This window comes from Miscanthus floridulus, unplaced genomic scaffold (assembly GCF_019320115.1).
Source record: "Miscanthus floridulus cultivar M001 unplaced genomic scaffold, ASM1932011v1 os_2703, whole genome shotgun sequence".
Classification (NCBI taxonomy): domain Eukaryota; kingdom Viridiplantae; phylum Streptophyta; class Magnoliopsida; order Poales; family Poaceae; genus Miscanthus; species Miscanthus floridulus.
This window is the reverse complement of record NW_027098465.1, coordinates 14,749-29,338: the sequence shown is the minus strand read 5'-3', so window position 1 is coordinate 29,338 and position 14,590 is coordinate 14,749. Positions and strand designations below refer to the sequence as shown.

At 42.3% G+C, this 14,590-nt stretch overlaps 1 protein-coding gene across 2 annotated transcripts; it reads left to right on the top strand.

Moving 5' to 3' along the window:
* Window positions 1-4,788: 4,788 nt before the first annotated feature.
* Window positions 4,789-14,370, top strand: LOC136535352 (GDSL esterase/lipase At2g42990-like). 2 transcript variants are annotated; one of them, XM_066527639.1, is made up of 3 exons: window positions 4,789-5,202; window positions 12,521-12,978; window positions 14,179-14,370. In XM_066527639.1, the coding sequence occupies exons 1-3, from the start codon at window positions 4,825-4,827 to the stop codon at window positions 14,249-14,251; spliced, it is 909 nt and encodes a 302-aa protein (XP_066383736.1). In that variant the 5' UTR covers window positions 4,789-4,824; the 3' UTR covers window positions 14,252-14,370. The 2 variants fall into 2 exon arrangements, with proteins under 2 accessions (XP_066383736.1, XP_066383735.1); XM_066527638.1 differs by lacking the exon at window positions 14,179-14,370 and having other exon boundaries at window positions 12,521-13,440.
* The last annotated feature ends 220 nt before the right edge of the window (window positions 14,371-14,590 follow it).

The window sequence follows — 14,590 nt, the reverse complement described above, 5'->3', positions numbered from 1 at the left end:
TCTTGTTGAGCTTCTTGAGCATCTTGGTGGTTTTTCTCACTATGAGAGCAAGACTTGCATCATCAATTTCATCATCACTTGAGCTATCATGATCACTCTTGCTTGCCCTTCTTCTCTTGGCTAGCCTTGAATGCCAAGTCTTTCTTCTTGGCGGAAGAAGAGGCCATATTGTGGTGTGATGCGTATGTACATCTCATGTGCATTGATCTTTCCCAATATTTGAGTTGGTGTAGCGGTGAAAAGATCACCTTGATGAAGCACCGTCACAATATGCCCATATTTGTCAATGGGGAGGACACTCAAGATCTTTCTTACAACATTAGAGGGTTGCATTTGTGTGAGTCCAAGCCCATTGACTTCCTCTATAAGAACATTCAAGCGTGAGTACATCTCATTAGCACTTTCTCTAGGAAGCATCTTAAATGAATTAAGCTTTTTCATAACACGGTGGTAGCGTTCCTCACGCTCACTCTTTGTTCCCTCATAGAGCGCACAAATGTCCGACCATTGTGCATGGGCGTCCTTGTGGTTCTGAACATGGTTGAAAACATCCTTGCAAAGGCCTCTAAAGAGGGTGTTTCTAGCCTTTGCATTCTATTTCTTGTAATTTACTTCATCGCCTTGAAGGTGTGCGGGATCCTTAGGTTTTGGGAAGCCTTCTGAGGTGGCTCTAAGAACTCCAACATCTAGAGCTTCTAGATATGCCTCCATGCGAATTTTCCAATAAGGAAAATCATCTCACTCAAAGATAGGAGGAGGTCCATCCCCGTGGGACATCTTTCTCTAGGCAGTTAAGTCTAATTAAGCGAGCACGTGGCTCTGATACCAATTGAAAGGATCAAGATGCCCAAGAGGGGGGTGAATTGGGCTAATTCTAAATTCTTTGCAATAATTAAACCCTACACTTAGCCCACTTCACCCTTTATGCCTAGAATGTGTTTCTATTGATCTTACGCACAAAAGTTTTGCACCATAGGTTCCAATCCTACTCTAACATGGCAATTCTAGGAATGTAAAGGCATTGAAATGAATTGCTCAAACGTAAATGCTCAAAGTAAATAGAGAGAGAAAGGAATGCGGTGATGTTTTCCTAAGGTATCGAAGAGTCGACACTCCCCCCTAGTCCTCGTTGGAGCACCCACGCAAGGGTGTAGCTCCCCCTTGATCCGTGTAAGGGTCTAGGTGATGGCGATCACCAAGAGTAACAAGCACAAACTCTCACTTGACCACGACAAGCCTAATGAGAAGGGTGGATGCACACTTGCTACTCTCCTTGCACTAATGAGGGCCTTAATCTTGGATTCTCAAATCTCAATCACCTCACTAGGCTCTTGCTCTCCCTTGCACTCTCAAGGTGTTTCTCAGCTGAACAAATGGGCAAGAGACCTCCCTTGGATGAGTGGAGTAAGTATTTATACCCCTCATTCAAAACATAACGTTTGGAGGCTGAGTCAGCATTCTGTGGGGTGACCGGATGCTCCGATCAGGGTGATCGGACGCTCCGGTCAGTTATACCCGCAAAGAGCCGTTAAGTTCTAACCGGACTCTGACTAGCATTCGGTCAGCACTGACCGGACACGTCCGGTCAAGAAAAACGCTCTCTGGAACCTTACTGATATTGACCGGATACTGGCACCCAAAGTCTGGTCACTTCACTGTTCAGCGTCCGGTTAGTTATCGGATCCTGACCAGCGTCCAGTCATCACTGACTGGACGTGTTCGGTCAAGAAAATCCTTCTCTGGAACCTCTTTGGAGTTGATTGGACGCTGGCAACCAGCGTTCGGTCCACTTTCACTCAGCGTCCGGTCAGTACCAGATGACTTTGGTTAATCAAATGAACTGACCGGACTCACCCTCCAGCATCCGGTCACAACCAGACCAGCGTCCGATCAATCATTTGACCCTCCTTTCACTTCCAACTTGAAATTCTATATGAATGAAGTTTGCTCCAATTGATCTTAGGGCTACTCCTGAGCTACCTAGTGCTAGATTTGACAAGTGTGCACCACACCTAACCCACTAGACTCACATAGGTCAAGCTACTAGTCCATACCCCCCTTAATAGTATGACCAAAGGAAAAACAAAGTCCTAAACTACTCTAAGTGTCTCTTCAACACCAAATGACACTTAGAACTAGTCTGTCCTTAACCTTGTCGTTCATCCTTTGAAAACTGAAACAATTTCCATCGATAGGGGCATGACAACCATGATTGCCCAATCAATTGCCATTACCATGACCTAACTCAAATTGCCTCTACAAAACACACATTAGTCATAGTAATCTCGTGTTGTCATTAATCACCGAAACCCAACTAGGGGCCTAGATGCTTTCACCTTGGTCGGAAGTAGGAAACATGTGTTCGTCAACACACCACATATCGTTACACATATTTTTTAACACCTCCCCTCAATCATAACCGTACTAGGTTAACATTGTATTTAAAATTCTCCAGGAGTCGTACTATCAGTGGTTTTGCAAATCTATCTGCTACTTGATCACATGAAGAGACAAATTCAATGTTTAGCAATTTCCTTGTTACTCATTCTCTGACAAAGTGGAAGTCAACCTCTATATGTTTTGTTCTGGCATGGAACACTGGGTTGTATGTATCAGAGTAACTCGAAAGCATAATTCAAAATTTACCCAATGAAACTTAGATCGAGTAAATTACCAATGTTCCTAGGGTAGTGTAGAGCCTATTTCACCACTTGACAAGGTTGGAAGCTAAGGCACAAGTAGATCAGGAGCAAACCCTAAATATACCAACAACACAAGTAGAGCACACCAAAATAGCAAGAACACGAGAGACAAGATTTATCCTGTGGTTTAACTCAGCACTAAGGCTTGCCTACCTCCGCGTTCTTGAGGAAGCCACTAAGGCTTGTTTCGCAAACCCTATCCTCTTCTCAAGTCAAGAGCACAAGTCTCTTATTTTGAGAGTTCTTACTAGATGTTGGGTGAGTTACAAACTTCCCGGAGCGCCCACAAGAGTTGGGAGCTTTGACGGGCGACGCCTAGCTGTCTATAGGAGCTCTTGCTCCAAAAGTAATGAACATAATCCACCGACTTGAACATGAACCAAGTGCTATAGTAGTTGGATCTCAGCTTGACAAGCTCTCTGATGAAGTTTGGAGACCAATCTCTCAAGAAATCACAAGGGAATCAATGGAAGAGCTTGGATGGCCTTCAATAGAGTGTGAGGGGCTTGTCTGAAGGTAGGAGAAGAGTGGATAATGCTTGAGATGATCGTCGGGGAGGAATGAGAAGAGGTATAAATACCCCTCCTTTCCCAACTGACCGTTAAGTCACGGTAATGCCGCGAGATATGTGGCAGTGCTGTGCCAGCCAACCAGCAGAAGGTTAGAGTTGGCTGGCTTGGCTTGGTTGAGGATTTATGTATGGTGGTTATGTTGAGCACTTGGTTGCACATTAAACCTTGTGCATTATATCCCCCTTGATAGTCGACGGATCTCCACCATTCTAAATAGCATCCTCATTCTTATATCACCCCTTCTTGTCAACTTAATAAATCTCATTAGTCCTCTGATTATGTGGTCATTATCACTAAAATAAAAAAGGGCTTGATTGCACTTACAATTTTTTCATAACCAGTGGCAAGTGGATAATTTCTTTGAAGTTACCCACCTCCACAGCCAGTGAAAACAAGGGTAGGGCTATTGTGAGTTTTGTACTAGAGATAAAAATTGCTTTTGCCCCAAAGCACCTATGAGTTGCCACCTTTGGTTGGCTTTTGGGAAGCCCAAGCAAAGGGTGCCAAAATATATTTGATGACGTATCTAGTGATACTAATTTGGTGTTATAAATATAGATGTTCTTTTCTCTAAATTTGGTTAAATTTAAAAGTGTTTGACTTATAGGATACCTTTAAAATTTTATTTAATTTAGGACCAAGGGAGTATCCTGCTTGTGTTGAATGTATGGTACTTGGTATTGTATTCTAGACCTTCTACTCTTCTAGGAAGGTATTCATATACTGCTACCTTTATTAGTGATCTAATGCATATTCTATAGTTAAAAAAATAGCACTCTTCAATTGAAAGCGCTACCCTTCATGTACTTTTTTTAGTAGCACTACCTTTATGTACTTGTCTGGTCCCATGCACACCATAAATCACTCAGTTCCATCTGCCACCGCCGATGATGTGGATATTGCGTTCCATTTCTTTAGCAGTGGTTGGATGCAGTAATGGCCTGCCCCAACACATTCAGTATTTATTTGCAGTGTGATTGCACAAGCGTGGAAGTATGTGGTACGCAAGATATATAAATCTAAGATTACGAGATAGCTCCGGTTTTCAACAATTTAGAAACAGGATCTCTCGTAATCTTTGAACTCTAGATAGACCACAATTTCTATAATGTATTCCTTTATCTATTCACTAAAAGTATTTAAGATTTTTTTTTAAAAAAATCATATATGTTATAGTAGAAAAATCATAGTCAAAGGTGTGTTTTGGAGTACTTAAAAGTTTATCTCCTAATACAAATTTCAAGCTACGTGTTTTTTTCCCGATGTGTTGCGATATTTCATGGAAAAATAAAAAAAATTAGTTAGACGCCTCAAATAAATAAAATTATATGAAAGAAGAGAGAATATCTCAGCTCTCACTCTCCCGGGCGTTATCTTGCTAATCAGGTCACGGTATACGTACAGGCATTGAAAAGACTCTTCTTGAAAAAGTTGAGATGGATAGAGGTAACACCTCAACAGCACCACTTTTAAATTTCTCTCGGACACACATGTGCGCGTGTGTGTCACCCCACTCTCCGCTTTGCCTCACTATAGGGCTACCAGGCAATATGTCGTCTCAAAGCCTGTGCTACTGGCTGCTGCTTCTACTCGTGCATTTCTCTCGCTCGACCAGCAGGGCCACCGCTGGCAAGGTGTCGGCGCTCATTGTGTTCGGGGACTCCACAGTGGACACGGGCAACAACAACTTCATCCCCACCATCGCCGAGGCCAACTTCCCGCCATATGGGCGCGACTTCAACGGGGGCGTCGCCACCGGCAGGTTCTCCAACGGCCGGCTTGTCACAGACTTCATTTCAGAGGCCTTCGGTTTGCCGTCGACTCTGCCGGCATACCTGGACCCCAGCTACACGATCGACCAGCTCGCTAAGGGCGTCAGCTTTGCCTCCGGAGCCACCGGGCTGGATGATTTAACAGCAAAATTCACAGTAAGGAAACTTTTATGCCTTCTGCAAGTTCTGCTATGCCTTGTTTTTCTTTATTTCACAAGTATTTGGGTCGTTGCTTCGGATTGGGGTATTCCTCCGTTTTTTGTAGTGAATGAAGACATGATTTTGAACGGGTGAGTCGATGATCTTGTCATCCCATTCTATTCATTCAACCAAGAACATAGATGGGTTATGGAGTCCGGATTGTGAAATGGGTGTAATGTACACTAGTACACATGTGTTTTTAGAGACGGGTGCATGGTTTATACACACGGCTGCCTCTATGTAGAAATCAACCACCTTTAAAAATCGAACTCTAGAAGCGAGCCAAAATCTAGCCGCACGTAGAGAGTGATTTTTAGAAGTAGGCCGAAATCCAGTTGTCTCTAAAGTAGTTTTTTTTAGAATTTGTGTGGTTGAACTACCCAAATTATATGGTCCATATACACCTGTCATTGTCCTAAAGGCCTCTGACTGCTGCGCATGAGAGCTAGATAATCCTGGTAGTCTGTCGGGTGTCCTCGGGGAACCCTGAATCATCCACATTTTACAACTCGTACAGGATCAACATGGAGTTATCACAACATTACAACACTTGTACAAAAATAACTTACATAAGAGTGCGGAAGACTTAACAATAGTTTACAAAACATGTTCAAGTAAAAACTTAGCTTAAGTTCCAAAAGATGAGTAAGACTACGGAAGCAACTTAGGTGAAGTATCTAAGGTAGGAGAGACGACCAGATCATGTCGAGCCCACTGACTTGATCTCAATTAGCAGCACGAGTCATAACCTGCAATAAGGGTTAACAAACCCTGAGTACTTAAGGGTACTTAACAAGTCTTACCCAACTAATAGAAAAAGACTTCAAGGGTATGCAGGCTTAAAGGAAAGTTGGAAGCAAGAATAACTTTTACAGAAAAGCTTACTATAAGTGGATCCTTACTTTCGATGTTTTAGCTTCGTATTAAGTTTCTAAGTGGTATCCAGTTTGCACCTGGTCTTGATCAATCACTTCATTAATCATCTCATCTCTTCTTATGCCATACGAACCATTATTTCATTGATTAACTACGATACAGGTCAGAGGATCGAGTCTTCATAATCGAGGAGCACGACGATTCTAATCGATTAGGCCCAGCTGGGTTTCCTTACCACACGACATATGCAGATCCCGGTCTCGGACTTACATATATCAACCTTCACTTGGATCCTTCAAAACGTGAACCGGTCTGCGCTACCCGAGAGCACAGTACTCCATCTCCCTACGCCACTCCTGGTGGATTCACAGGATGTGTACACGCTACTCTCACCATCTCCTATGCCCAGTGCAGTTGTCTTTTCACATAATGGAATAGCCATAGTATCAGGCTTACCAGAGTATGTGGCCAGTACTGCAAGGTCTCGACCACACGGTGGCCTACAACGGTACGGTCCTTAATCGACACAAGCAGAATGAGCACAACCAGGTGAGCCTGTCTGCCCAAGAACCCATAACATCAAGTCCCGCCCGGTCTCAATTTAAATATTATCATACTTATGATATTCTCACGACCCAAAGGGAGAGCCGAGGCAAACCTAATTCTCGCGAACGATGAAATCATCATTCGACTTCTATCGAAGCCTAAGTATTACTAAGCATTAAAGATATCGACCAACACATATAAGTGGAGTATGACTAAGGATACCGAAATAACAAGGTAATCATGCAACAACGGTTTATTCAACCAACTCCTAATTACTTCATGCACATCTCCCAAGACTTAAGTGTAATAAAGATTTGTAAATGCTAGAGAAGGGTTTATGCTCCGGGGCTTGCATGTGTTGTAGAGAAGGTTAGTTCCACAGAGGACCACAGGAGTTAGACTTGGCATCAACACCATGGTGGATGGACCTTCTCCGAAACTTGATCAACACGAGCCTTCTCATTCTCGTACACTACACGTAATAAATGATGCTTTGCTTAACATGATGGACTACATGTCATGATGCATGATGAGAGGTGCACAAGTGCATAACAGAAGTTTAAACAAAGTTAATTATCTTGAGTACAACTTTCCTTCACTAAGAACTAGGGTCATTATCTTACCAAGCATTTTAATTATTAACCTCAATGCTAATTAGTTGTTAACATAAAAGGATTAACTTAACATGGACCAGCAAGATTAACATGAAAATCATCTACAAAGCATAACCACTTACTCAACTATTGCACACAAGGAGCAATCAAGGTTTATATACATGCATCTACTAATTAAGCATTTAATTAAACCATTTATTTATTATATAACAAGTTGATGATAAGCATATCATGGAAAGGAATTAAGTTGCCAAGGAACAATAGGGGTTTGGTGTTCCAAGGTCCACAATCAACTTCAAAATATACCAAAGTCATTTTATGATTTATCCTAATTCAATTTAATATTTATTAAACATGGAAAAGACATTTATAAACACTTAAATTAATTAACTAAGTTAGGATTATCAAAACAGTACCAAACTTTTTTTGAAGGTAGATATTAACACATATCATATACACAAGAAGTTTCATGATCACAGGATTAATATTTTTATTTATAAAAATCATGCAAGATCCATTTATTAATTAAAAGAGATAATTTTAAAGCATATAAAAACTACTGAAAATGGCCATTTAATATTTTTCCATAGTATAACATCTCATAAAAAGGATACACAAAACATGTCACATTTTTATCATGCTCCAATATTTAGTTATGATTTAAACAAGAAACTGCATAAGAAAACATTTTCTGAAAATCGAAGAGGGTTAAAAACCCATCTGCACACACACGCAACCAGCCATAATGGCTGACAGGTGGGGCCAGAGTCAACAGCACAGTGCCCCCGCGCGCGGCCTCGGGTGCACGGCTGTTGACCGGCGTTTCCTCACCGGCGATGGGGTCTACGGCGACGGAGAGGACACATACGCGCTCAGGACAACCTCACACATCACCCTATGGTGACGGTTGAGCAGTTAGGGTTTCGTGGCGCGCTCGATGCCGGCCATGGCGGCAAGGCGGCGCACGGCACCGCGGAACCTGCCGACGGCGAGGTCACCGTTGACGGGGTTGGCACCAGCAGACTCGCAGAAACCCTACGCACCTATCTACGCTTCCGGTTGATCGAGCTGAGGTTAGCAGCGAGCTCACCCGCGGCCATGGCGGACGGCGGAGCAGAGCTCGCCGGCGAGGCGGCGTTCTGACTACTCCGGTGCGGTAGAGTCAAAACAGGCGACGGGGTTAGGCTCAGGAGCTCATCTCGATCCTATTGTGCCTGCTGATCGGGTCGAGGACACAGCGAGGCTAGATCACCGGTGTCGAGGGCGAAGGCGGCGGCGCGATCTGGGGCGACGGCGCGTTCCGGAGGAACCTGTGCGGTAGAGATGAAAAGTAGAAGCCTATGAGCATCACGGACTTATGAGGAAACCAGAACAAGAATAAAGGGAACGGAAGGTGCTCCAGTGGAGCCTGGCCACGGCGGGGGTGCTCGCGGTGGCGCGACAGAGCACCGGCGGCGGAAAACGGCCGTGCCGGGGACTCTGACCGGTAGAGGTGACGCGACTGGGCTTGGAGGATGCGCATTGGCGATGCGAAGCTTCAGAAAAGAGGAATTGGGCGCTGGCTGTGCCGTGGTGATGAATTACGCCGGCGAGCCGAGGAGCACGGCGACGAGCAGAGAAGGGAAAGGAAGGACGGCCGGTGGCGCTGCGCTTTTATCGCCGAGGGCGAAGAGTCTGGACGAACCAGCAGCTGCTTGAGCGTGGCCACGTGAAGCAGCTGCGTACCGCGCGCGCAAGGCGGTGCTAAGGCGGTGGCGGTCACCGACGGCAAGCAGCTCGGTGGCAGCTGCTTCCGATCCTACAGTAGCGACTGAACCGGCCCTGTTCTTCATGTTGGTTCTCTTGATTTTACGTGACAACTCGAAAATATCAAAGAATTAAAGTTGTTCAACTTGGTGAGACCTCCAAGATTTCTTACAGGCTCCAGTGCTAATTCTTACTAGATTGGGAGATCCAAGGTCAAGAACAAGGGTAGGATGAAACTGAACTTCAGACCTCACTTAGGGTTTTGAAAACAATTAGATTAACAAACTTTGGGAATTAATTAAGGAACAATCATCTATCAAACATCTCAACCAATTTCACATTATCATAGTTTAAACATCATATGAAGCAATGGAAGAAAATTTGGACAAATTTGATTCATGGAATTTCATTTTATAACTCCCCAAAAATTGAACTAAATGCTGTTTTTAGGGACTTGACAAAATTTGCTGTGTGATTTTCAGCATTAAATCCAATCTTTGGGCTCAATTTTAAACATGTTTAACTTAGAAACATCATCACATTTTGATTCCATATGAAAGCACACATCTTGTACTACAAAGTTTATTTTAACAAAATTTTATTTGTTTAAGCAAATTCACATATATAAAATCACAAAGAACCTTAAACACTACTATTGATATCATTTCATGAAACATGTGAAACACTATATATGCAACATGTGAAAGCTTTACTTGCAACATGAAATGCATTTATGACATGACACTTGGTGCTTATGCCTGATGATGCTCATGATCAGGTTTGAGTTTGATTCTTAACATCTGGGATGTTACAATTTGCAAACCAGGTAAAAAAAAATAGCAAAGTTCTTGATAGAAATGGGCCAATCAATTAGGGCTGGACAAGATAGTGGCTCACCAGCTCACTAGACTCGTGGTCAGCTTAGTATTACGGCTTGGCCTGTTTTTTTTTCACGAGGCAAGCTAGGAGTTCAGCTTGTTTTTTTAACAAACCAGCTCACGAGCCAAACTAGTAGCACGATAGCTTCTTAATCCCTCGTTCCAGTCGTCCAATCAGCAATTCTCATGTGCCCATGGCCACAAAAGAGGCTTAGCAAGCCCACCGGTTTCAACCCTAGCAAATACCTTAGCGCGTGTTCAGTTCCGAAAATACTTTCAAAAAAATGCTACAGTATCCGTCACATCGAATCTTGCGATACGTGCATGGAGCAGTAAATGTAGACGAAAAAAAAACTAATTGCACAATTTGGTTGGAAATCGCGAGACGAACGTTTTGAGCCTAATTAGTCCATAATTGAACACTATTTACCAAATAAAAACGAAAGTGCTACAATACCCAAATTCCAACTTTCCCTCCAACTAAACACAGCCTAAGTGAATATGAGTTGGCGAACCCCATCCACCATTAAAAGAATATCCACCCACCATCGTCGCTTGTCGACAGCCAGTGACTTGACCCCTCCACTCCTCCGCCCACCCTACTGCCTATCACTAGTCAAGGCTGGACGTACCGTCCACAGTGGCTTCTACGTTGCACACTGCACGCCAACACTATTCGCACTTGCTAGTCATCATGGAGAAGGAAGACAAGGTCAAGGTTGTCGAGGTGTAGGAGCAAACTCCCCCGCCACCGGTAGGTTTGGAGTATCGAAGAGCAAAATCGCTTCCTCGTCGGTGTGGATTGTCCAAGGTCGAGCCGCGTCTTCACCTACTCCATCACCATCCCTGGCTACTCCTTTCCTGTCACCAGCTAAGGCTTAATTTGGCGCTACCATCCACAGTGCTTCTACGTTGCACACAGCATGCCAGCACTACTCGCACTCACCTGTCACCATGGAGAAGGAAGACAAGGTTGTTGAGGTGTAGGAGCGAACTCCCCCCGCCACTGGCAAGTATGGAGTCTCAAAGAGCAATCGCTTTCTCGTCGGTGTGGATTGTCCAAGGTCAAGCCGCGTCTTCCCCTACTCCATCACCGTCCCTTGCTACTCCTTTTGTTTTTGTGGTTTATTGCTTCATTTTAGTGCTAAATTAGCATTGATTAGATATAAAATTTATATATTGATCACTTCACCTCAGTACCTTAATGAGCCGAGTCGAGCTAGCTCGATATCCACTCCTACAACCAACCCTCTGTAGTGAAAGTCACAAGTCATGCGATTGTTTGCACGAAATATGCACGCATGCGGAGAAGCGAACTCATAACCTCTAGCCTAACTTGTTAATTCTTTACCACTGTGACTCAAAGTCAACTTTGTGACTAAGTGATCGATATATTCCTTTTGTACTTATTTTATTGAATATTATAATGCATATTTGAGACCCTAAATGAACTGAAATTGAATTTTTTTATCTGCAAAGCTTTAGAACTCTTTGAGTACTACAACTTTTGTTCAATTGAAAATTTTTAAAAATATGAACTTTGAAATCATTACTTCAAACATAATTGCCACTCGATCAATCGCTTAGAAAAGAGAATTATTGTTAGAGTAAATTACACTTACAATACAAGAACTTGACAGGTGAGGTGTAAATTGGTCCAACAACTTATAAACTGCTCAAATAAATACAATAGCTTGGCAAATTGGTGCATATAAGTTTCAAACATTGCTAATATGAAAAAATATACATACTCAACGGTTAGGTGCCAAAATTAATGGATAATGCAGTCAACATGAACGCCCCAAATCAAACCTGAACAATAGATTAGATGCAATCTACAAAAGATGATCACATTTGCACTAGAAATTTTCAACCTTCTATTTTGGAAAAAGAAGATATAATATTTCCATCTAGCCTACTTATTAACAAAATTGAGTAACAATATTCACACGATAAACCATGGCCACCATTAAGTGAAAACATAAACATGTACTATCATAATTGGCCAAGAACAAAGTAGTTGATGCAAAAACAGAGGAAGGTCAGGGTTCCAGCCCTACGAGTTTAAGAACTAATACTAGTTAACTAGATTCATGTTGTAAACCCTCGTGTGAAAAACCCACCTTAGCATGATTAGAATAGAGGATTAAAGTTGAAGAACAATAATCACTATCACTAGCTTCTCGGTGATGAGGCTCCATCGCAAATACCTTAGGTGATTGACGCTGTGGAGCACCTGCTTGGTGATGCCCACATTATAGTTGCCAAAACCATCTTAAGCAATTCCACCACGCGTGTAATGCACGTGCCGAAAACCCGCTATTAACACTACGCGTCTAATATGTGAGTATATATTTTATCATACGAGCAGCGTTTGTACCATACGTGTACCAATTTGTCAAGTTATTGTACCTATTTGAGCAGTTTACTAGTTGTTAGAATATTCTGCACCCGCCTATAAAGTTGATACATGGTGAATATAATTTACTCTATTGTTAATACCAATTACCAAGTACCTTGTTCCAAAACAGATTTACAGAAGTACTTACCTAAATTAACCTTCTACTCCGCAACTTACTTTGTTGTTTGGAACCTGTGTTAAATTTATTTCAGTCAGTTATACCCCTGGGCCAGCAGCTGGAGTACTTCGAGGAGTACAAGGCGAGGCTGGAAGCCGCAAAGGGGGAGTCCGTGGCCAGCGAGATCATCGCCGAGGCTGTGTACATCTTCAGCATCGGCACCAACGACTTCATCCTTAATTACTTCACCCTTCCTGTCCGCCCCGTCCAGTATACCCCGTCGGAGTACGTCAGCTACCTCGTTAGCCTTGCTGAAGCGGCCGCCCGTGACGCCTACCACCTCGGCGCTCGCAAGTTCGGCCTCTCCGGGCTCCCTCCGTTCGGGTGCTTACCTCTCTCGAGGACGCGGAACCACAGAGAGCCAGGCGAGTGCAACGAGGAGTACAACCAGCTGGCCATGAGGTTCAATGCCGAGCTGCAGGACGCCGTGACGAAGCTCAATGGTGACCTCGCCGGCGTGCTGGTGGTTTACGTGGACATTTACAGCGTGTTGTCTGACATCGTTGCCAATGGGATCCAATCTATCTTCTCAATATATATTACTTACTGTTGGTTCTTGCATAGCGTGCATCTTGTGTTAAGTTACAATACAACATGTGCAACTGTCTTTTTACCAAAAACATGTGCAACTGTCTTTAAAAGGTAATGTTTGGATCCTGTGACTTAGACCCGGTTTGGATCCATAGAGTAGATTAATTTTTAGTCCCTAAGTATCCAAACAGACATACTAATTCTTAGTCCTCTAGTCATGGACTAGTTGTTAGTTCACTAGTTCACTCATATGAGCTAATAGGACTAATTGTTAGTCCTAATCCATCCAAACAGCCCCTTAAAAATATCTGCGTGATTTCAAATAGATCTAGCTAATTGACCGACCAACTAACTGTTAGCTGCACACCCAGCTAAACTATTTCATTGAGTATAGTCAAACCCAACTAAAAGCACTTAATTAATAGACATTTGATTGAAATGCCCTCCTACCAATCGGTAATTAAGTATTACTACTTCCTCCGTCATAAATTATAAATCATTCTAACTTTTTTTAGAGTCAAAACATTTTAAGTTTAAGCAAATTTATATAATAAAATATTAACATTTATGATACCAAATAAGTATCATTAGATTCTTTATTAATTATATTTTTATAGTATACCTATTTGATGTCATCAATCTTTGTAATTCTTTCTATAGTTTTGATTTAACTTGAGATGCTTTAACTCTTCGAGAAAATTCAAATAACTTATAATTTAGGACGGAAGGAGTAGCAACTACTCCATTCTTTTGTTCTAAATTATAAGACATTATGACTTTTCTACATATATAAAAGTTAAAATATCTCATAATTTGAAACAGATGGAGTATCTATTAGATGTAGAAAATAGTAAAATGTAGGGATATTCGGATAAAATTAACAACACTTCAACAACCTTCTAATTCATATCTAGTACTAGTACGTAGTCAGCTAATAGATAGCTAGGTAACTTTAATTGTGAGCTACTAACTAGCTAGCTGATAATTAGATGCTGCTAATGGAATGAAGTAGATCCTTAGTGAGGGAACAACTTGGTGCCCCTTGCCATGATATGATGCGAGAAAACATTTCTCATCTAACAAGTGTAATATTGATGAATGAGTTGAGCACACTGTGTGCAATATTCACGCTGTCGATCGGGTTTTGTTTATCATCACCAGGATTCGAGAACGTTGCGCAAGGTTGCTGTGGCACAGGACTCATCGAGACTGCTGTCCTTTGCGGCTTGGATGAACCACTGACGTGTCAGGACGTGGACAAGTACTTATTCTTCGATTCAGCTCACCCTTCGGAGCGGGTGTACAAGATATTAGCTGACAAAATTCTCAAAAGTACATCGGGAGTGTTCCAGTGATATCATTTGTAGAGTATTTGTACTCTACTACCTACTGTGTACTAGATTTCACTTTTTTAATTAGTCAAGAGAGCACCCGTGCTTTTATTGAAAGCATGTGCTCCCACTGTTCCAAAATAAACGCACATTTCGTTTATTGAGGAGTCAAACTCTTTTAAATTATTAAATGTATAAAAAATATACTAATACTTATACGATGTGTAATAAGTATCATTAGA

Excerpts from the sequence above, each read along its gene's own strand:
- LOC136535352 (XM_066527638.1), top strand. The coding sequence starts at position 4,825 with ATGTCGTCTCAAAGCCTGTGCTACTGGCTGCTGCTTCTACTCGTGCAT. Across the intron at positions 5,203-12,520 it reads ATTTAACAGCAAAATTCACA|TCAGTTATACCCCTGGGCCA; the intron begins GTAAGGAAACTT and ends AATTTATTTCAG.